We start from the raw sequence: 16,322 nt of genomic DNA, 5'->3' as shown, positions 1-16,322 counted from the left end.
GTTGCCCCATAACATAGACAACAAAGACAAAAACACAAGAAAAATTTCTTTTTCTCTCTATCAGGCGGGAATGAGGAACAACCAGAAGGTGTTGCCCATACACAAGAAAAGAAACTTGTCCCTTTCTGTCTGGAAGGAACAAAAGTAACCAGATCAGTGGGCACCCCTGGCTCTGGGCCCATGCCCACCCCAGATGAGGACTCAAAATGTCTTTTGGTGCCCTGTGCCTGCAGTCCCCTAGCTTTAACTGGGTATGGCCATAGATACAGCTAGAAGGCCCGCCCCCCCCCGTTTTTTTTCAGAACAGAATTACAAATGTGGCACCACTCAGATTTTAAAAACAGACAAAAGACAGGAATTACCTTACATAAACACATGGATAGACTCACAGAATCAGACAGATATTACTGGTATTAAAACCCTCTGGGTCAGGTCCTGGAGGCCCTGGAGTTCCCGACTACTGCACCAAAATGTTGTTCCAGAACAGAAACGTTCATGAACTGCAAAAGATCACCAAGGAGCTGATTTCGATGCAATCGCATTAGGGTCTCTTTATTTAAGCTTGAGCTTGGGTTCCCTGCCAACCCTGACACAGCAGGAAGGTGGAGCCCTGAGCCTAGTTTCAGGCAGGCATTTATAGGTGCAAGAAAGGGGTATCTAGCTTGCACACCATCTGATTGGGGAGCCATTATGGCTTTTAACATAATTGGCTAGTGCTGGGAGTTAACTTCTGCTTTCCTCTTGATTGGTGGTTGTTAGGAAGTGAAGTGCCTGGGTGGGCTTATAACCTGAGAGTGCAGATTTGTTGGGAATAACCTGGAAACTGGTGCTTGATGCAAGTTTTGTTGAGGGGTAGCCTGGAAACTGGTACTAGGTACTGGCCTGTTAGTTTACTTGAGTTCAACCTTAGGTCAGGTTCTCAGATGGAGTCTGAACTCAACAGATTTGGTCTCTCACAGTGAGAGAAGCTGTGATCACCATGACTTCCCCATTACGAGGGACCACACCTTCCATCTGTGAGTCAGAGCAACCCTCCCTCATGTTGCTTTGGTCCGATACTTTGTCATAGCACAACAGCAACCATTACAGAACTAAAAAGGAACATGTGTTTCCCAGAGGGTACTGCATGTGGCTACAGGTTTATCTACCAAATTCATCATAAAAAATTTCCTCATAAGCCACAGCTAGTCAAAAGGCAGAGATAAAGTGATCTTGTGGTACCTGTTCCCAATTAATGCATTTAAACATAACCTCTGCACTTCAGACTCAGGGAGCATTGTGGAAGAGGAAAGGAAAGATTGTAAGAGACTAGGGACTAGGACATCTGCTGCAAAGTAATTTCTTCCAAAATAAATACATAAATAAATAGAACATAAAGTGCAGGGAGGAATGGGGAGGAGCTGTGGGGTGGAGTGTTTGGGAAATGATTGTGTGGTTTGGAGAGATGGCTTAATGCTAACGGTACTTGCTAATCTCCCAGAAGACCAGGGTTTGATTCCCACATGGCAGCTCACAACTATCTTTAATTCCAGGCCCAGGAGATCCAGTACCCATTTTTGGCTTCTGTAGGCACTAGGCACACATGTGGTATACATATATATATGCAAGCAAAACACCCATAGGCATATAATAAATACAAAAAAGTAAAATACATTGTATGAGAGTCTCTAAGAATATATATGTGTGAATAAATATATATGTTCATGTATATACACACATATAGATTTTCTATTTTTAAATTTTATTTTATATATGTGAGTACACTGTTGGTGTTTTCAGACACATCAGAAGAGGGCATCGGATCCTATTACAGATGGTTGTGAGTCATCATATGGTTGCTGGAAATTGAACTCAGGACCTCTAGAAGAGCAGTCAGTGCTCTTAACCGCTGAACCATCTCTCCAGCCCATGAATTTTTATTATAATACTTTCAAGTAATTTTAGATTGGTACAAATGAGACAGCTTAATACTTTATAAACCAATTTCTTTGCTATCTTTAAATATTATTTAAATGCTGACAATTAAAATTTCACATGTTAATGTTTTGTTCTTATAGATTTATGGAAGTCTTAAAAATAACAGGAAAGAAGTTAGATGAATGTGAAAATAGAGAATTATATTTTTATGAAGATAGGACAAACAGAGCACTTGAAATGCTACAACGTGAGGTAATTTTAAATCAGTTGCAAGACCCCAAATCTTTTAATTTGGGGAAACATAAAACTTCAAGTTCTTTGTCTATTAAATATGTAAAATAAAAATATTATTGAGTGTGTACATGATGTATGTGTGTGTGTGTAGATGGTGTGTGTGTGTGTGTATACATGCTGTGTGGAGGTCAGAAGACAACTCTGTGGAGTCAGTTCCCTCTTTCCACATCTGTGTGGGTTCCTGGGATTGCTCTGATGTTGTCAGGCTTGCAAGTAAATACCTTTATAGGTGACACCAGCTGTTGTACATCAGGATGACCATGGGTGAGTGAGACGGTGTAATGCACACCTCTGGGTCTACTTATGAAAGAGGCCCTCAGATAGCCTAGCCAGGATGAGACTGAGAAGATCCAGATCATGCACTGACTAGGCTGAAGGCAGTCAGACAGGGTTCAACAACAACAACAACAACAACAACAAACAACAAACAACAACAACAACAACAACAACAATAACTCTGCCCAGTAAGCTTACCTCTAGTGGAGGGGTGCCAGGACCAGTCTATGTCATCATAAGGGAAATTAATCTCAGAGCTGCTACACCCATAGGGTGCTACTTAGCCACATTTGGCCTACCTCCTGACACATACTCTTTCTTGTATATTGCTCCGTTTGCCTAGCCTAGCATCCTGGAACTTGATGAGAGTGCTGTTTGGTTAACGTGGTGATCATGGAGAAGTAGGGCTTATGCATCCTTTGTCCATGCACTACTGTCTTTCTGAAACTGTATGCAGGCCCCATCGTAGTGATACATGTTGTTTTCTGGTTCTTTTCTTTCCTGTTTCTGCACACTTCATCCATGTTTCCTAGACTGCTTTCTGTGCTTGTGGTTGCCCCATCTTTTTGTCTTTGGTAGAGCCCATTCCCTAGCTTTCTAACATGACTGTGTTTCCATGGAAGTCCTGGAAGTCAGCCTTTGTAACAAGTCATCCTAGTAGTTCAGATGCCAATAAAGTGGCGAACTTAGATTTGCAAATCAAAGTCTCAGGTCAGTTGAGTGCCATTTTCACGACAAAGATGATTGATGTAAAGTGTATATAGTTCTGTGATTCCTGGTGACTTCCGTGAATTTCAACAGGCTACTCCCTAAGATTCTGCTATAGATTTTAATAAGTTATAACTGTATTTGTTAAAATTATGTATTGATTTTGTATTAGACTATTCACAGCCTAAATTCATCATTACAACTGTATTTTTCTTCATGTAGATCAATTATCTTAAAGATACATGGGAACCTATACATTGCAAATATCTTCATCAAGATATAAACATTCAGTTGGCTGAGCAAGAATTGTTAAAATTAAAAACAGAGCAAGAGAATTATGAACACCTACACAAGACTCAAGGAAATGTGGAAAAGGAAGTGCTAACCCTCAAAGGGCTGGTTCAAGAGAGTATGGTAAGTCAGGGTCGGTTCAGCAGTGGGAAAGGAGACCCAGGCAGGAGGAATGGTGGAGGCATGGGATGTTAGTCTGATGGCATGCAGCATGCTTAGCTTCATTTCACTGAGAATTACATTTTGGAAAATTCTGTCGTGTGTTTCCTCCACTTTTCTTACAGCAATATGATTTGTATATTTCTGGAAGGCACATGATCTAAGTTCCTCCCTTTAAAAAAATCCAGTTTCCATCATTACATTGTAATGATTATTGTTTTGAATCATTTGCTTTTAAAGCTAGTTTGTATATAAAAAGGCTAGTGGGAAAAGATGCATCTTCTGACGGATTTGTTCTTAAGTTTACAATGTGAGATGCATTGTCCTGTGGATTTGTCCTTAAGTTATGATGTTCAAGTTTTAAATTTTTGAATGATTCCATCAATTAGAGTTCTTTGGAAACAGGAGTACTAAAATGAGCGTGGTTCTTAGCTGAGGCCATAACCCAGTGGCAGGGAACGCAAGCTGCACATGCAAGGCTCCTGATTCGATTTCCTTTAGCACCAAAGAAAACCAAAAGAAGAGTCAGTTGTATTTCTTGACTCAGATGTAATGCATTTTTGTAGAACTGAAGATAAATATTCTCAGGTCCAGTATGTTGTAGCACATCTATAAAATCACTGTGTGATTCATGAGTTTTTGGCGATACACACGTCATACGTCATACTCACTTTGGGTATAGTTATTTTAAAAACATCTACTTTTAATTTGTTTTAGACACAAGCAGAAGAGGAAAAAACATTAGAGGAAGTAAGAGAGAAAAACAGTGATTCACGGATGAGCCAAATGATTCTCAGAGTCAAAAGTTTAGAATCAAGACTCCCTGAGATAAAAAGTCATGTGGATTCTACGAGAAGAGAAATGGAAAAACACAAACAATTCTATGTGGAAGAAAATAAAAGCAGAAAATCACTTTCTAATAAACTAAGCAAGTAAGTCAAAACAGTAATGGAAAACATTTCAGCTCACTCACTGATCTAGTAAAACTGATTTTTTTAGATTAGTAGGGTATGAGTGTTAACTGCACAGTAAACTTAGAAAAATAACAGCAGAGAGTGAACTGTTCTTAATATGTTAATCTGTAAGGGTCTCTATTTCTTCTCAATTTTCTAAGTTTGTTTTTATGTTGTAGATGCCCTTTTATATATTATACGGCCAGCTTGCTCTATTAGTCATTTTGTTGTTGTTGTTGTTTGAGACAAGGTGTATGTGTAGTTCTCACTGGCCTAAAATTCATTATGTAGATGAGGCTGGCCTTAAACTCACAGAGATATGCCTGTCCCTGCCTCCCCAGTGATAGGATTTAAAGACATGAGCCACCACACCCAGTGTCATTAGTATTTTTGAATACCTACTTTTTAATATAAACACTTCTGGATCCTTTCCACAGAAGTATCAAGAAGCTTATTTGTGGAAGATTGCAGCTTCAACCCAATTGGGTGAGGAGCAGCAGTGACACTGCTCTGCTCGGTCGTGGTACTACCAGTGTCCACGCCATCTGCAGACAGGTTTCCCCTTACACTTTTCTCTTTTCTTAAAGACAAACTCAAACTCAAGAGAAAAGATTAAAACAGGAATAAGTGGATATGTAATTCACAAAGTGGTTAAAGTATTTCCTTTGTTAGTATTAGAGGTTGTATTCAATACAGAAAGCACAGGACCCAACTCTTACAGCTTTGCAATTAGATCATGCAAAGGATTATTTACTTTTTAAAATGTGTGTGATGTTTTCAGAAAACAGGATCTTTTGTCAAGTTCTCTGAGGCAACCCAGAATGGAAATAGCCTATATTGTTTTAGAAACCTCTTGGCTCCCTCTAATAAAAATTTAAAGGGATGTTTCTCAGGCTTGGCGTTGGGGGTTTTGTTAGCTGCTCTCTGACTACTGCAAGAGCATTCATTCTTTTCGATCACCTTGTTGGCAATTTCTGCTTCCCCTAATGATGCTGTTTTGACTTATTGCTTGGGGATAAATCTTACCTTATGCATCACTTGTCTTAGGGTTTCCATTTCTGTGAAGAGACACCATGACCAAGGCAACTCTTACAATGACAAACGTTTATTTGGGGCTTGCTTATAGTTTCAGGGGTTCAGTCCATTATCATCATGGCAGGGATCATGGCGATGTGCAGGCAGACACGGTGTTGGAAGAGCCCAGACTTCTACATCTTGAAGGTGTAGAAGAGACTGGCTTCTGAATGCATCCAGGAGGAGGCTCTCTTCCACACTGGGTGGAACTTGAGCACCAAGATCTCAAAGCTCACCCCCACAGTGACACACTTTCTCCAACAAAGTTACACCTTCTAATAGTGCCACTTTCTGTGGGCCAAGTAGTTTTAAACCACCACATAGGTTATGGACCGAGTTCACAGATGGTGAACATAGAAGACAAATGGTTTCAAGGGACACACACACACACACACACACACACACACACACACACACACACAGGTTTACTAACCACAATGATTTCTGGCTCTTGTTTAGTTCTCATTAATTGTATACATTTAAGAAGCACAATGTGATATATTGACACATTCACTTAGAGGGAACTAAGCAAATTAACATACCCACAATTTCACATAGTTTACCCTTAGGAGTGCAAATATTTCTGCTGTCATCTTCAGTGATCTTGTAAGATCATCTTCAAGGATCTGCCTTCCAGAAGATAGCAGTGCTACTGTGAAGTTATGACTCCCTGATAACCAGTTCTTTCTCTCAGACTTCTTTTGTGTTAGTAGTGAGGAATTCCTCTGGGAGTAGATATACTTCATTCACAACAATTTTAAATTTTTAATTGTTGTTGTAATTGTGTATGGTAGGTATGCTCTGATACATTTTCAGCTCAGAGACTATGTAATGGGACATTCTGATTATTTCTATAGCCCTTTTCTTTTCAAAGCAGAGCAAGTCATTTAAGAGTTACTTAGGAGAAAAATGAGATGCTAAATTTGTCCTTGTTGCAATCTTCATAGGACAGTGGAAAAGCTAGAGGTGTCTAAAACAAAGCTTATTCGGTTGAATGGGCAGAAGACGACCTTGGAGACCATTCTGCATTCCCTGCCTGTTCAACAGCACATTCATGTTGCCACGTGTGATCCTGCTGTGGGACACAACCCCAGGTTTCCTTCAAGAGATGCCTCGTTTCTTCCTACCTCAGAGCCTCAGCCTGTTTTTGAGAGTGTGAGGAAGGGCCTGTCCAAGGTTAGTAAAGTTGTCTTTTGTTCCTTTGGGAATTTTCGGTTTCTAAAATAATACTTATTTTTAATTTGATAAAATGCTGAGTTGTTTTATAGGCTGATTCATGTTAAGTAAAAATGACAATAATCTTTTTAAAAATAATTTTTAAAAATTTTAATGAGTCACTAGAGCTTGTCTTTTCAAAAATACTTAGTTGTTGGGTTTTGTTGGATGGTTTCTAGGCATGATCTGTAAGATAATTGCAGGACCAGTTTCAGGTCATCTGTAGAGAGATTGCATTTTCATCGTTTATCCCTCACCTGAGTATAAACACAGTGTATTTCTACTTTTTTATGAGACTCAAAGAAAAACCTTTTGAGTTGACAGCCAGTTTAAGTTTAATTTTTTCTTTCCTTTTTTTTTTTTTTTAAATGAGATAAGCTCCTTTAATGAAGAAAATGGAGCTTGTATAGCTTTAAACTGACATGGGCACAAATGAACAATAAAAGTGACCTCACATTAGTTTAACCCTTATAAGATACATATTGCAAATCACCCCCCTACCTCTTTTTTTTTTTTTTTTTTTTTAACAGAACCTGCCCTGTGCTTCTCTCATTAAGGTCATACAGTTTGTCTTCTCAACCCTTACTCTTTACTTGAAAATGTATTTTATTGGAAATTGGAAAATAAGGGGAAAAAGCACAATCAGTCTTCTCTGTAGGTCCCCACCCCCATGACAAACGAAACAAAGCTGCCCCAGCATGTCTGGGTGGAGGAGGTATTGGTGCTGAACACAAGTGCTGGAATTGGCTGTTTACTGTTAAGGGCTCTTAGGTGGTTTTAAATCTTTTGACTTACCAAGGATGACAGGTAGGTGAGGAAGGGTCAGAGGTGGGATAGGGAACAAAGCAGTGAAAGAAGCTATGGAAGGAGATGTCCAAGAAAAAAAGCAAGACCAAGTGTCTGAGTTCTGTTTGTACAAGTCTGAGTACCAGTTTTTTTTTTTAATATATAGACTTCTTTATTTATTTATTTAAGATTTATTTATTTTATGCATATGAGTACACTATTGCTCTCTTCAGATTCACCAGAAGAGGGCATCAGATCCCATTACAGATGGTTGTGAACAATCATGTGGTTGCTGGGAACTGAACTCAGGACCTTTGGAAGAGCAGTCAGTGCTCTTAACCACTGAGCCATCTCTCCAGCCCACCAGTTTTTTTTTTTTTTAATAGTTTTGTAGATTGTTTAGCCTTATGCTGGTAATGAGGCTTTTGATAATTTATAAACTTGGTTCATTGCCATAAAAACAACCTTCTTTTTATAGCAGTGTATAGACACTGCCGATGAAGAACCCTTTCCAGCAGACCATTTAGTTTTCTTTGTACATATATGTAAAAAATGTGTTCTCTGGCTCTCTTGCTTACAAATGAGGAATTCTCCCATTGGGATGTTTGGACCACACATTCGGAGCTGAGTCCCATCTGAGGAAAAAAAAAAAAACCTAAAAGGGGAAGTTCTAGAGACAAGGTTAAGGATTAGCTTTCTTTCAACTTTCTAAGAATGATGCAGAGGCATTTGGGAAAGTTTCAGTCAGGTACCAGCTAAGTTGCTGGAGTCATCGTGACACAGGGTCTCAGCTTCATGGAGTAAATAGGCTTTGGAGAGTGGAGACTTGTAGTGACTCTTGGTGACACTGCAATGATCCTCCTGGTGATGCATCTATGAGATGACAGTCCAGTTTAAAGGATGTACTGGGAAATGTGGGGCTTAAATCTAACAATAAAAGTGACTAGAATCCCTTTGTTTATTTAATGCTTGCATGATCTTTAAAGTAGTTTCACACTAGGGCTAGTGGTAGAGTGACAAATGAGGGGAAAATACAGAAGAGTGTAAAAAAGGAAAAGGAAAAATCAGAGCTGGTCAGAGCTTCTTGGGAAAGAGATCATCCCACCCAGCTGGAAACACACAGGCTTCTGTCTAAGACGGTTGACACTCATGGGGATGAGTAAGAGAAGCTGAAACAAGGAATGTTCTAAAACATTATAGTCAGTTCCAATAAGCACTTTCCAAATGTGCAACAAGGGTTTCAAGTGTTTGAACTTGGGAATCTTGCCATAGACTAGAGGTATGATAACTTTATCGGCTTCATCGATGGACAAGTTCCCAAAGTACTAGGTGATTAAGCAAGGTGGGGTAGAGACAGGGAGAGAGCAGGATGATGCTACTGATCACGCTCCTTGAGCAGGTTTCTGGCAAGTTCTAAAGAGGTACTTTCCTCAAAGATGGGGTTTGGTAGGGATACCAAGTTGGAGAAGTAGTGTATTATCTGGAAAGGGCTTAAGTCTAAGATCTGTGGCATAGCTCTAAAGCTTGGAAAAGCAAGAGGCATGGGCTGGACACAGCCTTGGCGAAGCTCAAGGGACACCTTAGGGAGGTATTTTCAGGTGGATGAGAGTGATAGCTGCAGTGTGGCATGACAACTGTAGAGTTATTTGAAAGCCAAAGAGTGGATGGTTTGGAGAGAAACAAGGAGCCTGAGTCTGGGGAAGAACCCTTTAGAGAACCCTTGTGGCTTCTAAAGTTTTTATGCTTTATCTGGAAGGACTTCTAGGATTCTAGCCAGCCTGAAAAGGTGCAATTAGTGTGAACAGGGCTTGTATCATGAGTACTTAGACATGAAATTCAGTTGGCACGTCTGTCCAGGTAACTGTGCCCCTCTGCTGGTGAAGGAATTCGGGGTGGATTGGGTGGAAATGAGTGGTTATTAAGAAATATTGATGGGGAGAAAGAATAGAGAATAGAAGGTTGTGTGTGTGTGTGTTTGTGTGTGTGTGTGTGTGTGTGTACTGAAGCCCAAAGGGTGTGTCTGGTTTTATGGAACTAGAGTTGTGAGGTAGTTGTGAGTTGCCTGACATGGGTACTAGGAACTGAACTGGGGTCCTCTGAAAAAACACCATATGCTCTTAACAGCTAAGCCATTTCTCCAGCCACCAAGTGGAAATTATATGTTATGAAAATATTTTTTTGGAAAAATGTTTTCTAAATTATTTTCTAAATAATTTAGAAAAGAGCTTTGGATAGAAGATAACATCACGCTGCTAGTTTTTAACAAAAAGTTTTCAAAAAAAAATGTTAATACTTCCTAAAGTGTCTCAGTCTCCTCTGGTGTTGAATGTTACTCTTACAAATCTTCTCTATAGTGCTGTTATCACAGAACTATCTTGGGAAGCAGTGTCTGCAACACTGGGAAAGCTGTCAGTCAAAGAAATCTACTCATTGCTACAATGAGTGAAATGTTGACTGCTACATTCTCATTGCCACCACAGTGTGTGTGCTTTCTGTTTTAGGATCTACTTGGGATGTAAATAAGACTATTTAATTTCTTCCACACAAAGACTTAAATGGCAGTGTAGAAATAGGTGGGCATTTTCAATATAGTCTGAAGTACTTTATCCATTTTATAATTAACTAGATGAACATAATTAACAAGCCTTATAAAAAGATTTAAAATTTTTACCTTATATAAAAATCTGCATATATTTATGTGTATCACACATATCTGGTATAGAAATTTACTACAACTAATAAAATAGTGCACCTAGTGTAAATATTTATTTAATCTTTGTATCAATAAAACATTCTGTTAAATAATGTATATCTAGCGAATATACTCTTGTTCAGATCTCAATAGAAGAGATATGATCTAAACTTAAAATCAAGTAGAAATCTTATTTATATGATTTTGTTTTCTTAAACCAATCCTCATTAAGTCTAGTCTCTAAAATCTTACTTAAAAGCAATGTCTTCCCAGTACTTATCATGTTCATAACAATAACTTTTGAACATTCTATAAATAACATTTGACTTATTTCAGAGGCAGATGGAATTGGTGAAGCTCATGGCTGGAGAAGCAGAAGAAGGCATGCATGCTTAATGTAAGAGTTAAGTTTAGGTTAAGTAATTGATCTCTAAAATGAATTATAAGCAGCAAATATAGCCTCTTCCTTCTGGTTGGAAACTTCTACATTAACTTGTTTCTTTTTCTTTAAAAAAAAAAAAAAACTTTTCTTTGATTCTTTGTGAATTTCATGTCATGCACCTCAGTTCCACTCCACTCCCTACCCCGTCATATCTGCCATTCCCCACCCCCTCATATCTGCCATTCACCCTTGCAATCTGCCCCCATAAATAAAAAAAACACAACAAAAACCAAAGCATAGAAAACATCTCATCGTGGGACCTGTAGTATGTCACAGTGTGTCCCACACTATATCCCTGTGTCCGCACATCTTCACTTGCAAATGTTTGTTGCAATGAATCACTGGTCTGGTTTGAGATCTCTGGCTTTCAGTGATACCATCAATATTGGATCCTAACCTGGACTACCCCTGACTCTCCTGTTGTTGCCCTGTGTCACGGAGATCCTGCAGCTTTGGATCAGCAGAAGTGGCCCTTTCACACATCCCAACCCTTCATAGATGATACAGATTTTGGGGTGGGCCAACTTAGATGCCTGCTTATGGATCTTGGTGGTAGTAGCTGGGCTAGTCAGCACACTGACTTTACCTTACTAGAACCATCAGGGCAAGCCCTCCAGCATTGCTCCAGCTAGGCCACTCAATACTGCCCTCAGCAGGAGGCAGGGTCAGCTCTCCTATTCTCATGTTCTTGGGGCTGGCTCACCCACAACCATGCCTCCAGAGGCAGTTTCCACTGTGCTGCCCAGTCAATGCATGGGCCCTACTCTCCCAAGTGCTACAGCCTGCGAGAGTCTGGGACAACTCTCCTGCTCTCACACCCTGAAGGCTGGATCACCCATGCCTTCATTATCAGGGCCAGCTCTACCATGTTGCCTAGTTGAGATGCATGGATAGCTCTCCAGAGTGTTACAGCCAGTGAGGGGGCAGGACTAGCTCTCCTGTTCTCATGTCTCCTGGCCAGCTCTCATGACTATGGCAGATGATGAGGAGAAAGGGGAAGGGCAGTATTACCACACCTATACCATCTAATGGTAGACTAGTGGTCAGGTCAGCTCTCCCTCTAGCTTGCCTTCAGGGCTGACTCACATAAACTCTGGACCAGGCCCAGCACTACTGAGTTTAGTGCTACAGCCATCAAGGGGCAGGGCCAGCTCTCCCAATTGCTTCAAGTGGCAAGGTGTAGGGATAGGGTGATGGTGGTGTTAACTTGTTTCTTAAATAGATCAAACAAAAGATGTGAACAATCCCAATGAGAAACACATTTATTCCTTGTTTCTCATGACCTGTGACTTTACTATCTCAGAGTCTCTGTTTCTCCAGTACTTTCACCTTTGCAGGATGATGCTAGAAAAAACACTCATCCAGCAACACTTAGACAAGGAGTCACTGTGCAAGCTGTCCCCTGCACATGACATTAAGCCCATGCCACTGCTTTCTCCCTGCTTTGCTTTTCCCTCAGGAAAAGTGTCATTTCCTTAGCCTATACTAACATATTCTTATCAGTTAAGTAGCTGTTCAGTTACTCATCCTTATATCTTGCTACCTGCCCCTCGTTTCTCTGTAGCTTCCCACTCCTCGTGTGCTTTCTCACCTCTGGCTGTTTGCAGGTGCTGCTTCCATCTTTCCTGGGTTGCTCTTGTTGTCTCTATTTTCATCCACCATAGAGCCTACAGTACTGCCCCAAGACAGATTTTTAAGTTCCTTCTGTGTGTTCCATAGTTCCCCATGTTATACCTGCATAAGATCTGTGACCTGAATGGACATTGCCTGTCCATCTGATTTGGCAAGATTATATCATATGGTTGCCAAATAGTGGATCCTGTCATCTCGACTCTACTGATTAGTCCTAGTGACAGGATATGGTTGTTCAATAGATACAAATGGAAAACTGTCTGGTACTTACATATGATGATATCAAAGTCTGAGTGTAGCCATGGGCACATTACAGTTCTTGTTTTGTTTTAATTTTTTGTATCTGTTGAGGCCTGTTTTGTGACCAATTATATGGTCTATTTTGGAGAAGGTACCATAAGGTGCTGAGAAAAAGGTATATTCTTTTGTTTTAGGGTGAAATGTACTATAGATATCTGTTAAGTCCATTTGATTCATAACTTCTGTTAGTTTCACTGTGTCTGTTTAGTTTCTGTTTCCATGATCTGCCCATTGCTGAGAGTGGGGTGCTGAAGTTTTCCACTATTATTGTGTGAGGTGCAATGTGTGCTTTGAGCTTTAGTAAGGTTTCTTTTATGAAAGTGGGTGCTCTTGCATTTGGTGCATAAATGTTCAGAATTGAGAGTTCATGTTGGTTGACTTTTCCTTTGATAAGTATGAAATGTCCTTCCTTATCCTTTTTGATAGCTTTAAGTTGAAAGTTGATTTTATTTGATATTAGAATGACTATTTCAGCTTGTTTCTTAGGACCATTTGCTTGAAGAATTGTTTTCCAGCCTTTTACTCTAAGGTAGTGTCTATCTTTGTCACTGAGGTAGGTTTCTTGTATGCAGCAAAATGCTGGGTCCTATTTACATATCCAGTCTGTTAGCCTAGGTCTTTTTATTGGGGAATCGAGTCCATTGATGTTAAGAGATGTTTAAGGAGAAGAGATTGTTGCTTCCTGTTATTTTTGTTAATATGGAGGCATTGTTTGTGTGGTTATCTTCTTTTGGGTTGGTTGGAAGAGGATTACTTTCTTGCTCTTTCTGGGGTATAATTGCCCTCCTTGTAGCTTTCCTGCTATTATCCTTTGTATTGCTGGGTTTATGGAAAGATATTGTGTAAATTTGGCTTTGTCGTGGAATATCTTGGTTTCTCGATCTATGGTAATTGAGAGTTTTGCTGGGTGTAGTATCCTGGGCTGGCATTTGTGTTCTCTTAGGGTCTGTATGACATCTGTTCAGGATCTTCTAGCTTTTATAGTATCTGGTGAGAAGTCTGGTGTAATTCTGATAGGTTTGCCTTTATATGTTACTTGGCCTTTTTCCCTTACTGCTTTTAAAATTCTTTCTTTGTTTTGTGCATTTTGTGTTTTGATTATTATGTGACGGGAGGTATTTCTTTTCTGGTATAGTCTATTTGGTGTTCTGTAGGCTTCTTGTATGATTACAGGCATCTCGTTCTTTAGGTTAATGAAGTTTTCTTCTATAATTTTGTTGAAGATATTTATTGGCCCTTTGAGATGGAAATCCTCACTCTCTTCTATACCTGTCATCCTTAGGGTTGGTCTTCTTATTGTGTCCTAGATTTCCTGGATGTTTTGTGTTAAGAACTTTTTGCATTTTGTGTTTTCGTTGACAGTTGTGTCAATATTCTCTATGGTATCTTCTGCACCTGAGATTCTCTGTTCTATCTCTTGTATTCTGTTAGTGATGCTTGCGTCTATGACTCCTGATTTCTTTCCTAGGTTTCCTATCTCCAGGGTAGTCTCCCTTTGTGATTTCTTTATTGTTTGTACTTCTATTTTTATGTCCTGGATGGTTTTGTTCAATTCCTTCACCTGGTGGTTGTATTCACTTGTAATTCTTTAATGGACTTTTGTGTTTCCCCTTTTCTGGTTTTTCTACTTGTTTACCTGTGTTCTCAAATTCTTTGAGAGTGTTATTTATGTCCTTCTTAAAGTCCTCTATCATTATCATTAGAAGTGATTTTAAATCTGAATCTTGCTTTCCTGGTGATATGGGGAATTCAGGACTTTCTAGTGTGGGAGAACTAGGTTCTAATGATGCCAAGTACCCTGGGTTGCTGATGCTTATGTTCTTGTGCTTGCCTTTTGCCATCTGGATCTCCTTAGTGCTACCTGCACAGTCTCTGACTGGAGCCTGTCTTTCCTATTATCTTGGTTGTGTCAGAACTATTTGGGGTGGGTGTTGCTGCTGGGGTTAGAGGTGAGGCTCAAGATCTGCTTAGTGCTCTGGCACAGACATGAAGGAACCAGTGCTCCAGGCCAGGAGTCAATTTTCGAGTCCCAGTTACTCCCTGTTTGGGGCAGGTGTTGCTGTCTCCTTACCTAAGATACTGCCTGGGTTAGAGCTCCTTAGAGCCCTGCTTCCTCTGGGTTTTGTGAGGTTGGGTGCAGAGCTGCTGCCCCGGATCTGCTCATTGCTCCGGCCCAGACTGGAGCCAGTTCTCGTTTTGTATTGTAATGGTACATATATAAGTTTATTCTAAAACACTAGTGATTCAGTGTTTCCTACTAACTTCTGCTAAGTTAATCCTAAAGCCTTTGAGATCAAGTATAATTTTTGCTTCTCTTTCTAGATTCTGCTCTAGTTGATCCTTGGTGCTTTGAAGCTTCTCCCCTGTGATCTACTGATATATCAATTCAAATCTGTATCAAGAAGAATAAAAATACTGGAAAACTTAAAGAAATTTTTTTCTAAAAGATAATACTTTATTGAACTGTTTATATATTATTTTAGTAGTTTCCCATTATAATGTACTAAACAAAAGTCATAAATTATAAGCAATTGAATGATGGCATATCTGATCTTTCTCCTTTTAAAAAATCTTATGCTCCTCTTCACATTAACAGCCCACAGTCCCTCTTTGAGGGTTGGCCTAATGATTCCCTTCCCATGGATAATGAAATGATGCCCATCTTCTATACGATTTCTGCAGGAAACACAGCTTTGTTGAATTCATGAGTGCAGTCACCATGTCATGTCCAGAAGACTCCATTTCACAGCATTTCTCCCCAAACTTTGACTCTTACATTCTTTCTATCTCCCTTTAGCTGTTTTCATGTACTGCTTCCATCTTTCCTAGGACTGTCAAACAGTCAACAATTAATTGTATAATACACAACTATACAAGTTTCTGCTTTTGCATTTATTTGTGTTCAAAAGAACGCAACATGTTTTTACTGCTCTTTGAAATATTTTCTTTATTGCATATTAAAAGACTAAAAAAACACTCAAAAACAAACAAAACAAAACAAAACAAAAAAATAGACTCAAAATAACCTTGTGTTCAAAACATAGAAAGATCTTTTATATACTGAACACTAAAAGGACAATTCAGTAACACAGTGGGTAATGGATCTCAGAAGACATTTCTCCAAAGAAGACATACAGATGTTCCTCTGGCACATTTGAAGATGCCCAACACTGTCAGCCCTCAAGCAATACAACTCAAAGCATAATGAGATACTTCTGAATATCATTAAGATGGTAAATAAAAAAGATAAGTCATTTGTGTTAGCACAACCCTGTAATGCCAGCACTTGGTAGATGGAGAAAGGCATAAATGAGTTTGAGGCAGGAGAGTAAGATCTGTTCTGAAAATTAAAAAGCGAGTGTTGCAGGCTGAGGATATAGCTCAGTGGCAGAGCCCTTGTCTAGCATGTAGAAGTGCTGGGGAGCAGGAATTGAAGAGGAATCTGTGGTGCTGTTGATGGAACTGTAAATGCTGTAGCCCCAGGGCCTTATTGTGCTCAGCATGATTTATAATAGACAAAAAGGAGAAAACTGAAATACCTACTGCTACATGAATGGGTAAACTAAGTGTGGTGTGTTAACAC

The 16,322-nt window shown here is 39.5% G+C and overlaps 1 protein-coding gene across 1 annotated transcript in view; it reads left to right on the top strand.

The window, feature by feature from the left end:
- LOC143441773 (uncharacterized) overlaps nucleotides 1–15,281 on the top strand; it is a 69,226-nt gene extending 53,945 nt beyond the window's left edge. Inside the window, exons 16-21 of the mRNA XM_076931526.1 lie at nucleotides 2,058–2,169; nucleotides 3,418–3,609; nucleotides 4,363–4,577; nucleotides 6,620–6,848; nucleotides 10,702–10,762; nucleotides 15,062–15,281. Coding sequence (XP_076787641.1) covers nucleotides 2,058–2,169; nucleotides 3,418–3,609; nucleotides 4,363–4,577; nucleotides 6,620–6,848; nucleotides 10,702–10,761 — 808 coding nt within the window. The 3' untranslated portion in view covers nucleotide 10,762; nucleotides 15,062–15,281. The remainder of the gene's footprint in view (nucleotides 1–2,057; nucleotides 2,170–3,417; nucleotides 3,610–4,362; nucleotides 4,578–6,619; nucleotides 6,849–10,701; nucleotides 10,763–15,061) is intronic.
- The last annotated feature ends 1,041 nt before the right edge of the window (nucleotides 15,282–16,322 follow it).

The sequence above is a fragment of the Arvicanthis niloticus genome, chromosome 3 (genome assembly GCF_011762505.2).
Source record: "Arvicanthis niloticus isolate mArvNil1 chromosome 3, mArvNil1.pat.X, whole genome shotgun sequence".
In the NCBI taxonomy this organism is placed as follows: Eukaryota; Metazoa; Chordata; class Mammalia; order Rodentia; family Muridae; genus Arvicanthis; species Arvicanthis niloticus.
This window is presented reverse-complemented; position numbering and strand designations above follow the sequence as displayed.